The 12,504-nt window shown below is 45.8% G+C and overlaps 2 protein-coding genes across 2 annotated transcripts in view; one reads left to right on the top strand and one right to left on the bottom strand.

Moving 5' to 3' along the window:
* The window catches only part of LOC139460592 (uncharacterized oxidoreductase YrpG-like), a 28,741-nt gene extending 16,530 nt beyond the window's left edge, over nt 1–12,211 (top strand). The window contains exons 4-8 of the mRNA XM_071242059.1: nt 1,555–1,728; nt 3,518–3,615; nt 3,945–4,132; nt 4,912–5,051; nt 12,098–12,211. Of these exons, the coding sequence (XP_071098160.1) occupies nt 1,555–1,728; nt 3,518–3,615; nt 3,945–4,132; nt 4,912–5,051; nt 12,098–12,211 (714 nt within the window). The remainder of the gene's footprint in view (nt 1–1,554; nt 1,729–3,517; nt 3,616–3,944; nt 4,133–4,911; nt 5,052–12,097) is intronic.
* LOC139461264 (uncharacterized) lies at nt 6,790–8,841 on the bottom strand. Its single transcript, XM_071242899.1, has 4 exons — nt 8,837–8,841; nt 8,357–8,443; nt 7,851–7,951; nt 6,790–6,806 (listed from the first exon to the last, which is right to left on the bottom strand). Exons 1-4 carry the CDS (start codon nt 8,839–8,841, stop codon nt 6,790–6,792), a joined length of 210 nt encoding a protein of 69 aa, XP_071099000.1.
* Nucleotides 12,212–12,504: the final 293 nt, after the last annotated feature.

Here is a 12,504-nt window from a genome sequence, read left to right on the forward strand (position 1 = left end):
GGTCATTGACCAATATGAGCAACATGCTGAGGGTGCTCCAATACCACAAACATAGGTCATTGACCAATATTAGCAACATGCTAAGGGTGCTCCAATACAGCAAACATAGGTCATTGACCAATATTAGCAACATGCGCTAAGGGTGCTCCAATACCACAAACATAGGTCACTGACCAATATTAGCAACATGCGCTAAGGGTGCTCCAATACCACAAACATAGGTCATTGACCAATATTAGCAACATGCGCTAAGCGTGCTTCAATACCACAAACATAGGTCATTGAGCAATATTAGCAAAATGCTGAGGGTGCTCCAATACCACAAACATAGGTCATTGACCAATATGAGCAACATGCTGAGGGTGCTCCAATACCACAAACATAGGTCACTGACCAATATAAGCAACACGTGCTAAGGTTTATCCAATACCACAAACATAGATCATTGACCAATATACGCAACATGCGCTAAGGGTGCTCCAATACCACAAACATAGGTCATTGACCAATATTAGCAACATGCGCTAAGGGTACTCCAATACCACAAACATAGATCACTGACCAATATTAGCAACATGCGCTAAGGGTACTCCAATACCACAAACATAGATCATTGACCAATATTAGCAACATGCGCTAAGGGTGCTCCAATACAGCAAACATAGCTTATTGACCAATATTAGCAGCATGCGCTAAGGGTGCTCCAATACCACAAACATAGGTCATTGACCAATATTAGCAACATGCGCTAAGGGTGCTCCAATACCACAAACATAGGTCACTGACCAATATTAGCAACATGCGCTAAGGGTGCTCCAATACCACAAACATAGGTCATTGACCAATATTAGCAACATGCGCTAAGGGTGTTCCAATACCACAAACATAGATCATTGACCAATATTAGCAACATGCGCTAAGGGTGTTCCAATACCACAAACATAGCTTATTGACCAATATTAGCAACATGCGCTAAGGGTGTTCCAATACCACAAACATAGCTTATTGACCAATATTAGCAACATGCGCTAAGGGTGTTCCAATACCACAAACATAGCTTATTGACCAATATTAGCAACATGCGCTAAGGGTGTTCCAATACCACAAACATAGCTTATTGACCAATATTAGCAACATGCGCTAAGGGTGTTCCAATACCACAAACATAGCTTATTGACCAATATTAGCAACATGCGCTAAGGGTGTTCCAATACCGCAAACATAGCTTATTGACCAACATGCGCTGTGGGTGCTCCACACAACAAACATAGGTTATTGACCGAGACCAGCAACATGCACTAAGAGTGCTCCAATACCACAAACATCGCCCCATCATCAAAATAGACCGACGTTCCAGAGCATGTTTGTACGCCGCTTTTAGCAGTGTTCCAGCAGGGGACACCAGTATTGGGATTCAAACATTGTACCCAATGGCGAGGCGGGCGAACGTTTCAACCACAACGCTAACCCGCCGCTCCGTTGCAGGGTAGAAGGTTGTTGAATTACATAGCACGATTTACCGCTATACTGACAAGGTGTTTTTGTGTATATCAGACACACTTCTGGGACAAGGGGACTCCTGCTGAGGAGACTGTGCGGACGTTTGACGACCTCGTCCGGTGCGGTAAGATCCGGTACGGCGGCAACAGCAACCTGTGTGGCTGGATGGTGCAGAAGATGGCAGACATCACAGACCGACTTGGGCTCAACCCCTTCATCAGCCTACAGGTGAGCCAAACACGCATGTATCTCAACCCACGGGCCGTACCCATCGTACTTATCAGTTAGTTCCTAAGAAAGATAGGTCTGTGTTAACTCAAGAACCCGCCATGCTCTCATGTTGTGGGTATTACCTATTCTGTTGAGAGGGCATTTATGAAATTGAGATTATTTAGAAACCATGTACATGTGTAAAGGGAATCATATATTTAAAAACTACCGACAACCTAATGATTTGAAAGTGGCTATCGTTGAGGTGAACATTTACAACATCGTGGAGTCTGAACGCAACATCTAATCACAATGAAAGTTTACGTTATGCATGAACAGCACACATAAGGTACACACATAAGACAAACCCACAATCACTAAATCACCTACAACCGCTAAGCACAAGTTTAGAAATGCCTCCGAGACAGTAGCTTTATGTAAAGACAAAATGGCGAATTGTTGGGACCTCAATACCCCAAGTTCCCAGCATGTTTGGCAGATCAAAGAGTGCAATTTGTCGACAATTCTAAAGAGTACCGTCAAACGCGTCTGGTTGCAATGAGACCCGGGCGTGGCAGGCCTTCTAAATGGCACCTATGCAAGATCGTCTCATTACATTACTTACATTACACAATAGATTCGGCTCCTGTTCTCCAATATAGAATTCCGTACGATAACAGGAAGGCAAATTTCAACATCTACCGTAAAAATGTCTTTATTGAGCCCGCCTGAAAGCGGGTGAGCGCTACTTGACCACAGATCGACATGTGGTAACTGTGTCTGTGTGTGGTAACTGTGCCTGTGTGGTATATGTGTCTGTGTGTGATAACTGTATCTGTGTGTGGTAACTGTGTCTGTATGCGGTATATGTGTCTGTGTGTGATAACTGTGTCTGTGTGTGGTAACTGTCTGTGTGGTATATGTGTCTGTGTGTGATAACTGTGTCTGTGTGTGGTAACTGTGTCTGTGTGTGATAACTGTGTCTATGTGTGGTAACTGTGTCTGTGTGTTGTATGTGTGTCTGTGTGTGGTATAAGTGTCTGTGTGTGATAACTGTCTGTGTGTGTGGTAACTGTGTCTGTCTGTGTGTGATAACTGTGTCTGTGTGTGGTATATGTGTCTGTGTGTGGTAACTATGTCTGTGTGTGATAACTGTCTGTGTGTGATAACTCTGTGTTTGTGTGATAACTGTCTGTGTGTGATAACTGTGTCTTTGTGTGGTAACTGTGTCTGTATGTGTCTTTGTGTGGCAACTGTCTGTGTGGTATATGTGTCTGTGTGTGATAACTGTGTCTGTGTGTAGTAACTGTGTCTGTGTGTCATAATTGTGTCTGTGTGTGGTAACTGTGTCTGTGTGTTGTATGTGTGTCTGTGTGTGGTATATGTGTCTGTGTGTGATAACTGTGTCTGTGTGTGATAACTGTGTCTGTGTGTGATACTTGTCCTCAGATCTACATGTGGTAACTGTGGCTGTGTGTCATAATTGTGTCTGTGTGTGGTAACTGTGTCTGTGTGTTGTATGTGTGTCTGTGTGTGGTATATGTGTCTGTGTGTGATAACTGTGTTTGTGTGTGATAACTGTGTCTGTGTGTGATACTTGTCCTCAGATCTACATGTGGTAACTGTGGCTGTGTGTCATAATTGTGTCTGTGTGTGGTAACTGTGTCTGTGTGTTGTATGTGTGTCTGTGTGTGGTATATGTGTCTGTGTTTGATAACTGTGTCGGTGTTATAACTGTGTCTGTGTGTGATACTTGTCCTCAGATCTACATGTGGTAACTGTGTCTGTGTGTGGTATGTGTCCACAGCAACGCTACAGCCTTGGTACCCGTGATTCGGAGTGGGATGCCTTCGCTGTGTGTAATCAGGTCGGCATGGGTGTGATGGCTTGGGGGACACTGATGAGGTGAGACATTCTGAAGGCGATGTTTCATACATTGGCTTTCGATCTATCTGTGTACCAGGGCATTTCCATATCGTGTTCATCGCAGCAATTCACACGTAGGTATATTCGGACTTACATGTGTAGGATTAGGATGATGCCATTATATATTTTGGCTCGATCACTCACGCACTTGTGCGTGATCCAGCTAGCTGTACATTATCATATATCAATTATACAATTGCAGTTCAAAAAATGTCATTACCAAAATAAGTTGATTTCGGCTCGAATTTAGAATGACTGTGACATAAAGCCAATATACATTATTACAAAAGCCATATGCCCTGTGACAGCGGCCTGCTCACGGGGAAGTACAAGCGCGGGGACCCGCAGGTCAACAGTAGTCAGGGGACCCGCCTGGCCTGGCTGGCGGAGGACGAGTCCAGGTGTCAGCGGATCTTCCCCTCTTGGACCAAGCTGCAGGCAGACACACGACTGTGGAACACACTCGACGTTCTCACGCATGTCGCCAACACCCACAGTAGGTACCACGCTCACACAGCTTGCCCAACCCGACTGTGTACAGTGTACACGGGCTGACAGGTCTGCCTGGTGTACATAGATTAACAAAATCGGATCAAAACTTAACGGCTGGAACAAAATTTAGCTCCATATGAATGCGATCACGATGCCTATTGCTGGTTAAAAGCGATTAAATTGAATTGAAGGCTGAATCTGTTTCTGGAAGTTATGTTTTGGCCATTCAACATATTCTCGTAAGTAGGTATACGTTAAGTTAAAGATTGTAGTTTTCAAAGTCATCGTAAACCATGTGGGTATAACTTTTCTAACTGACCCCTTTACAGAAATGACATTTCAGTTTACAGACACGCGTGTTTCACGATCGAGCGCTTGGAAGTCTTTTTCAGTCGTTCAGTCGACATTAATCATTTTTCTGAACAGATATGTTTCAGTTGTGAAAACGTATAGAAATACACCTTGTAATACCGAAATGCAGGGGTCAGCTACAGTGTTAGGTTTGTCGGTAGCCTTTTGCTCAAGTGTTTTGTTTGAATACGATGGTTTTATTTCCTTCGGTGTGCGGATAGATTCCTGTCGACCGATTTATGCAATTCAATGAAATCATGAGTTGCAGCAGTGACTACTTCATCCCTGTAAACGAGGGTTTAACAGTGGACGCCAAGATTGTTATATCTCTGGTATACCAAATAACCATGCACTGCCACACTGCAGATATGCCAGTCGTGGGAGCCCGCACCTCTTGCAACCGCCTGCTCAACATCTCCAAATGTCTTTCAGATAGGAGTGTATCCCAAGTTGCACAGAAGTGGGTCCTGCAGAAAAACGTAGCATCAATAATTATCGGCAGCAGGGACATCCCACAACTCGAGGCCAACATGGCGGCTGGCCACAGGGACTGGGAACTCTCCCCACAGGAGGTAGGACACCAACAACGTTTAACATTAGGACACCTCAGACAACATTTAACATTAGGACACCTCAGACAACATTTAACATTAGGACATCACCGACAACGTTTAACATTAGGACATCACCGACAACGTTTAACATTAGGACATCACCGGCAACGTTTAACATTAGGACACCGCCGACAACGTTTAACTTTAGGACACCTCAGACATGTTTCATTAACACACCTCTGACAATGTGATTCATTAGGACATCCCCAACAATGTTTAACACTAGGACACCACCGACAACATTTAACAGAAGGACACCTCCGACAACGTGTTTTATTAAGACACCTCTGACTGTGTGTTCCATAAGGACACCTCCAACAACGTTTACAATAGGACACCTCTGATAATATGTTTCATTATAGACTATTATGACACCTCTGACAATGTTTAACATTAGGACACCTCCGACAGCGTGTTTCATAAGGACACCTCCAACAACGTTTAACATTAGGACACCTACGACAGCGTGTTTCATTAAGACACCTACGACAGCGTGTTTCATTAGAACAACTCTGACAACGTGTTGCATTAGGACACCACCGACAATGTGTTTAATCAGGACACCTCTGACACCGTGTTTCATCAGAACACATCAGACAGCGTTTCTCATTAGAACACCTACGACAATGTATTCATTAGGACACCTCTGACATCGTTTAGCATTAAGACACCTCCGACAACGTGTTTCATGAGGAAACCTCAAACAGCGTGTTTCATTAGGACACCTCCGACAACGTGTTTCATTAGGTCACCTCCGACTGCGTGTTTCATTAGGACATTTCCAACTGTGGGTTTCATTAGGACACCTCCGACATTGTGTTTCATGGGGACACCTCCGACAACGTGTTTCATTAGGAAACCTCCGACAACATGTTTCACTAGGACACCTCCGATTGCGTGTTTCATTAGGACACCTCCGACGTGTTTCATTAGGACAACTCCGGCTGTGGGTTTCATTAGGACAACTCTGACAACGTGTTGGTACATCTCGACAGCGTGTTTCATTAGGACACCTCCGACAGCGTGTCTCATTAGGACACCACTGACAACGTTTAACATTAGGACACCTCTGACAGTATGATTCACTAGGACACCTCCGACAGTGTGTTTCATGAGGAAACCCCCGACAACATGTTTCACTACGACATCTCCGACTCTGTGTTACATTAGGACACCTCTGACAATGTGTTTCATTAGGACACCTCAAACAGTGTTTCTCATTAGAACACCTACGACAATGTATTCATTAGGACACCTCTGACATCGTTTAGCATTAAGACACCTCCGACAACGTGTTTCATTAGGAAACCTCCGACTGCGTGTTTCATTAGGACATTTCCAACTGTGGGTTTCATTAGGACACCTCCGACATTGTGTTTCATGGGGACACCTCCGACAACGTGTTTCATTAGGAAACCTCCGACAACATGTTTCACTAGGACACCTCCGATTGCGTGTTTCATTAGGACACCTCCGACGTGTTTCATTAGGACAACTCCGGCTGTGGGTTTCATTAGGACAACTCTGACAACGTGTTGGTACATCTCGACAGCGTGTTTCATTAGGACACCTCCGACAGCGTGTCTCATTAGGACACCACTGACAACGTTTAACATTAGGACACCTCTGACAGTATGATTCACTAGGACACCTCCGACAGTGTGTTTCATGAGGAAACCCCCGACAACATGTTTCACTACGACATCTCCGACTCTGTGTTACATTAGGACACCTCTGACAATGTGTTTCATTAGGACACCTCAAACAGCGTGTTTCATTAGGACACTACCAAATGTGGGTTTCATTAGGACACCTCCGACATTGTGTTTCTTGAGGACACCTCAAACAGCGTGTTTCATTAGGTAACCTCCGACAACATGTTTCACTAGGACACCTCCGGTTGCGTGTTTCACTAGGACACCTCCAACAACGTGTTTCATCAGAACACATCAGACAGCGTTTCTCATTAGAACACCTACGACAATGTATTCATTAGGACACCTCTGACATCGTTTAGCATTAAGACACCTCCGACAACGTGTTTCATGAGGAAACCTCAAACAGCGTGTTTCATTAGGACACCTCCGACAACGTGTTTCATTAGGTCACCTCCGACTGCGTGTTTCATTAGGACATTTCCAACTGTGGGTTTCATTAGGACACCTCCGACATTGTGTTTCATGGGGACACCTCCGACAACGTGTTTCATTAGGAAACCTCCGACAACATGTTTCACTAGGACACCTCCGATTGCGTGTTTCATTAGGACACCTCCGACGTGTTTCATTAGGACAACTCCGGCTGTGGGTTTCATTAGGACAACTCTGACAACGTGTTGCATTAGGACACCACCGACAATGTGTTTAATCAGGACACCTCTGACACCGTGTTTCATCAGAACACATCAGACAGCGTTTCTCATTAGAACACCTACGACAATGTATTCATTAGGACACCTCTGACATCGTTTAGCATTAAGACACCTCCGACAACGTGTTTCATGAGGAAACCTCAAACAGCGTGTTTCATTAGGACACCTCCGACAACGTGTTTCATTAGGTCACCTCCGACTGCGTGTTTCATTAGGACATTTCCAACTGTGGGTTTCATTAGGACACCTCCGACATTGTGTTTCATGGGGACACCTCCGACAACGTGTTTCATTAGGAAACCTCCGACAACATGTTTCACTAGGACACCTCCGATTGCGTGTTTCATTAGGACACCTCCGACGTGTTTCATTAGGACAACTCCGACTGTGGGTTTCATTAGGACACCTTAGACATTGTGTTTTGTGAGGACACCTCAAACAGCGTGTTTCATGAGGACACCTCCGACATTGTGTTTCATGAGAACACCTCAAACAGCGTGTTTCATTAGGAAATCTACGACAACATGTTTCACTAGGACACCTCCGATCGCGTGTTTCATGAGGACACCTCAAACAGCGTATTTCATGAGGACACATCCGACAACATGTTTCACTAGGACACCTCCGATTGCAGGTCTCCTTAGAGCACCTCCGACAGCGTGTTCCATTAGGACACCTCCGACTGCGTGTTTCATTAGGGCACCTCCGACAATGTGTTTCATTATGACACCTCCGACAACATGTTTCACTGTGACATCTCCGATTGCGTGTCTCCTTAGAGCACCTCTGACAGCGTGTTTCATTAGGACACCTCCGACTGTGTGTTTCATTGGAACACCTCCGACAATGTGTTTCATTATGACACCTCCGACAACGTGTTTCATGAGGACACCTCCGACTATGTGTTTCATTAGGACACCTCAAACAGCGTGTCTCTTTAGGACACTTCCGACAGCGTGTTTCATTAGGACACTTCCAACTGTGGGTTTCATTAGGACACCTCCGACATTGTGTTTCATGAGGACATCTCAAACAGCTCGTTTCATAAGAAAACCTCCGACAACATGTTTCACTAGGACACCCCCGATTGCGTGTTTCCTTAGAGCACCTCCGACAGCGTGTTTCATTAGGACACCTCCTACAATGTGTTTTATTAGGACACCTCCGACAGCATGTTTCATTAGGACACCTCCGACAGCTTGTTTCATTGGTACATCTCGACAGCGTGTTTCATTAGGACACCTCCGACAGCGTGTCTCATTAGGACACCACTGACAACGTTTAACATTAGGACACCTCTGACAGTATGATTCACTAGGACACCTCCGACAGTGTGTTTCATGAGGAAACCCCCGACAACATGTTTCACTACGACATCTCCGACTCTGTGTTACATTAGGACACCTCTGACAATGTGTTTCATTAGGACACCTCAAACAGCGTGTTTCATTAGGACACTACCAAATGTGGGTTTCATTAGGACACCTCCGACATTGTGTTTCTTGAGGACACCTCAAACAGCGTGTTTCATTAGGTAACCTCCGACAACATGTTTCACTAGGACACCTCCGGTTGCGTGTTTCACTAGGACACCTCCAACAACGTGTTTCATCAGAACACATCAGACAGCGTTTCTCATTAGAACACCTACGACAATGTATTCATTAGGACACCTCAAAAAGCGTGTGTCATTAGGACACTTCCAACTGTGGGTTTCATTAGGACACCTCCGACAATGTGTTTCATGGGGACACCTCAAACATTGTGTTTCATTAGAAAACCTCTGACAACATGTTTCACTAGTACACCTCCGATTGCGTGTATCCTTTGAGCACCTCCGACAGTGTGTTTCATTAGGATACCTCCGACAATGCGTTTCCTTAGGACACCTCCGACAGCGTGTCTCATTAGGACTCCTCGGACAATGCGTTTCATGAGGACACCTCCGACAGCTTGTTTCATTGGGACATCTCGACTGCTTGTTTCATTAGGACACCTCCGACAACAAGTTTCGTTAGGACACCTCCAACAGAGTGTCTCATTAGGACACCTCAAGCAGCGTGTTTCATTAGGAAACTTCCAACTGTGGGTTTCTTTAGGACACCTCCGACATTGTGTTTCATGAGGACACCTCTAAAAGGGTGTTTCATTAGGACACCTCTGACAACGTGTTTCATTAGGACACCTCCGACATTGTGTTTCATTAGGACACCTCAAACAGCGTGTTTCATGAGGACACCTCAAACAGCGTGTTTCATGAGGACACCTCCGACAACATGTTTCATTAGGACACTTCCCATTGCGGGTCTCCTTAGAGCACCTCCGTCAGCGTGTTTCATGAGGACACCTCCGACAATGTGTTTCATTAGGACACCACCGACAACATGTTTCACTAGGACACCTCCGACAATGTGTTTCATTATGACACCTCCGACAGTGTGTTTCATGAGGACACCTCCGACAATGTGTTTCATTAGGACACCTCCGACAGCATGTCTCATTAGGACACCACTGACAACGTTAAACATTAGGACACCACCGACAATGTGATTTATTCGACAGTGTTTGTATCAGTGTGACACCTCCAACAGTGTGTGTATCAGTGTGACACCTCCAACAATGTGTGTATCAGTGTGACACCTCCAACAGTGTGTGTATAAGTGTGACACCTCCGAAGTGTTTGTATCAGTGTGACACCGACAGCCCGTGTATCAGGGTTACGCTACCGAAAGTGCTTGTATCGGTGTGACATCTCCGACACTGTGTGTATCGGTGTGACATCTCCGACAGTGTGTGTATCGGTGTGACATCTCCGACAGTGTGTGTATCGGTGTGACATCTCCGACAGTGTGTGTATCAGTGTGACATCTCTGACAGTGTGTGTATCGGTGTGACATCTCCGACAGTGTGTGTATCGATGTGACATCTCCGACAGTGTGTGTATCGGTGTGACATCTCCTACAGTGTGTGTATCAGTGTGACATCTCCGACAGTGTGTGTATCAGTGTGACATCTCCGACAGTGTGTGTATCGGTGTGACATCTCCGACAGTGTGTGTATTGGTGTGACATCTCCGACAGTGTGTGTATCGGTGTGACATCTCCTACAGTGTGTGTATCAGTGTGACATCTCCGACAGTGTGTGTATCAGTGTGATACATCCTGCAGTGTGTGTATCAGTGTGACATCTCCGACAGTGTGTGTATCAGTGTGATACCTCCGACAGTGTTTGTATCAGTGTGATACCTCCTACAGTGTGTGTATCAGTGTGATACCTCCGACAGTGTGTGTATCAGTGTGATACCTCCTACAGTGTGTGTATCAGTGTGACATCTCCGACAGTGTGTGTATCAGTGTGATACATCCTACAGTGTGTGTATCGGTGTGATACCTCCTACAGTGTGTGTATCAGTGTGATACCTCCTACAGTGTGTGTATCAGTGTGATACATCCTACAGTGTGTGTATCAGTGTGATACCTCCTACAGTGTGTGTATCAGTGTGATACATCCTACAGTGTGTGTATCAGTGTGACATCTCCGACAGTGTTTGTATCAGTGTGATACATCCTACAGTGTGTGTATCAGTGTGATACCTCCTACAGTGTGTGTATCAGTGTGACATCTCCGACAGTGTGTGTATCGGTGTGACATCTCCGACAGTGTGTGTATCGGTGTGACATCTCCGACAGTGTGTGTATCAGTGTGATACCTCCTACAGTGTGTGTATCGGTGTGACATCTCCGACAGTGTTTGTATCAGTGTGACATCTCCGACAGTGTGTGTATCAGTGTGATACCTCCTACAGTGTGTGTATCAGTGTGATACCTCCTACAGTGTATATCATTGTGACGTCTCCGACAGCGTGTTTCAATGTGTGAATGAGTATTTGCTTACACCACTTTTAGCAATACTCCATCAAAATCACGGCGGTAGACACATCGTACCCATGTGAGGATTTGAACCCTGCGTTCGACGAATGAATGTTTTACCCACCAGGCAACCCATCGGCCCCATGTGTTTGAAGGCCCCACTCCGACCGCCTGCATCTTCGTGGCGTAATAACCCCGACAGCGTGAGTCATTGTGACGTAACCCCGACAGCGTGAGTCATTGTGACGTAACACCGACAGCGTGAGTCATTGTGACGTAACCCCGACAGCGTGAGTCATTGTGACGTAACACCGACAGCGTGAGTCATTGTGACGTAACACCGACAGCGTGCCTCATTGTGACGTAACACCTCCAACCGCGTGCATCACCGTGGCGTAACATCTCCGACAGCCTGTATCATTGTTTGTTTGTTGTTTAACGCCGCAGCTATATGACGGCGGTCTGTAAATAATCCAGTCTGGACCAGACAATCCAGTGATTGATATAATGAGCATCGATCCACGCAATTTGGATACAATGACATGCATCAAACAAGTCAGCGAGTCTGACCACCCGATCCCGTTAGTCGCCTCTTACGACAAGCATGGGTTGCTGAAGACCTATTCCAACCCGGATCTTCACGGGTTCATTGTGACAAATAACTCCGACAGCCTGCACCATTGTGACGTCACACGTCCGACAAGGTGCATCATTGTGACGTAACTCCGACAGTGTGTAACATAATGATTGTTCTTGTTTTGTAGATGCTACACCTAGATGAAGTGTCGAATATACCGCTACCGTATGAACAGGAGAGTTTCCGGAGGATGGGGACTGGTAATGCGAGCAGATACAACCGCTTCAACCCTCAATTCTAGTCTATGTAGGCAGGCATTGGACTACATAAAGTAACATGCATCCCGTGATGGCGTCTCCCCAACCTGTTCAGCATACATCCCGTGATGGTGTCTCCCCAACCTGTTCAGCATACATCCCGTGATGGCGTCTCCCCAACCTGTTCAGCATACATCCCGTGATGGCGTCTCCCCAACCTGTTCAGCATAGATCCCGTGATGGCGTCTCCCCAACCTGTTCAGCATACATCCCGTGATGGCGTCTCCCCAACCTGTTCAGCATACATCCCGTGATGGCGTCTCCCCAACCTGTGGCA

Source organism: Haliotis cracherodii, unplaced genomic scaffold (assembly GCF_022045235.1).
Source record: "Haliotis cracherodii isolate W230 unplaced genomic scaffold, xgHalCrac1.p SCAF_14, whole genome shotgun sequence".
In the NCBI taxonomy this organism is placed as follows: Eukaryota; Metazoa; Mollusca; class Gastropoda; order Lepetellida; family Haliotidae; genus Haliotis; species Haliotis cracherodii.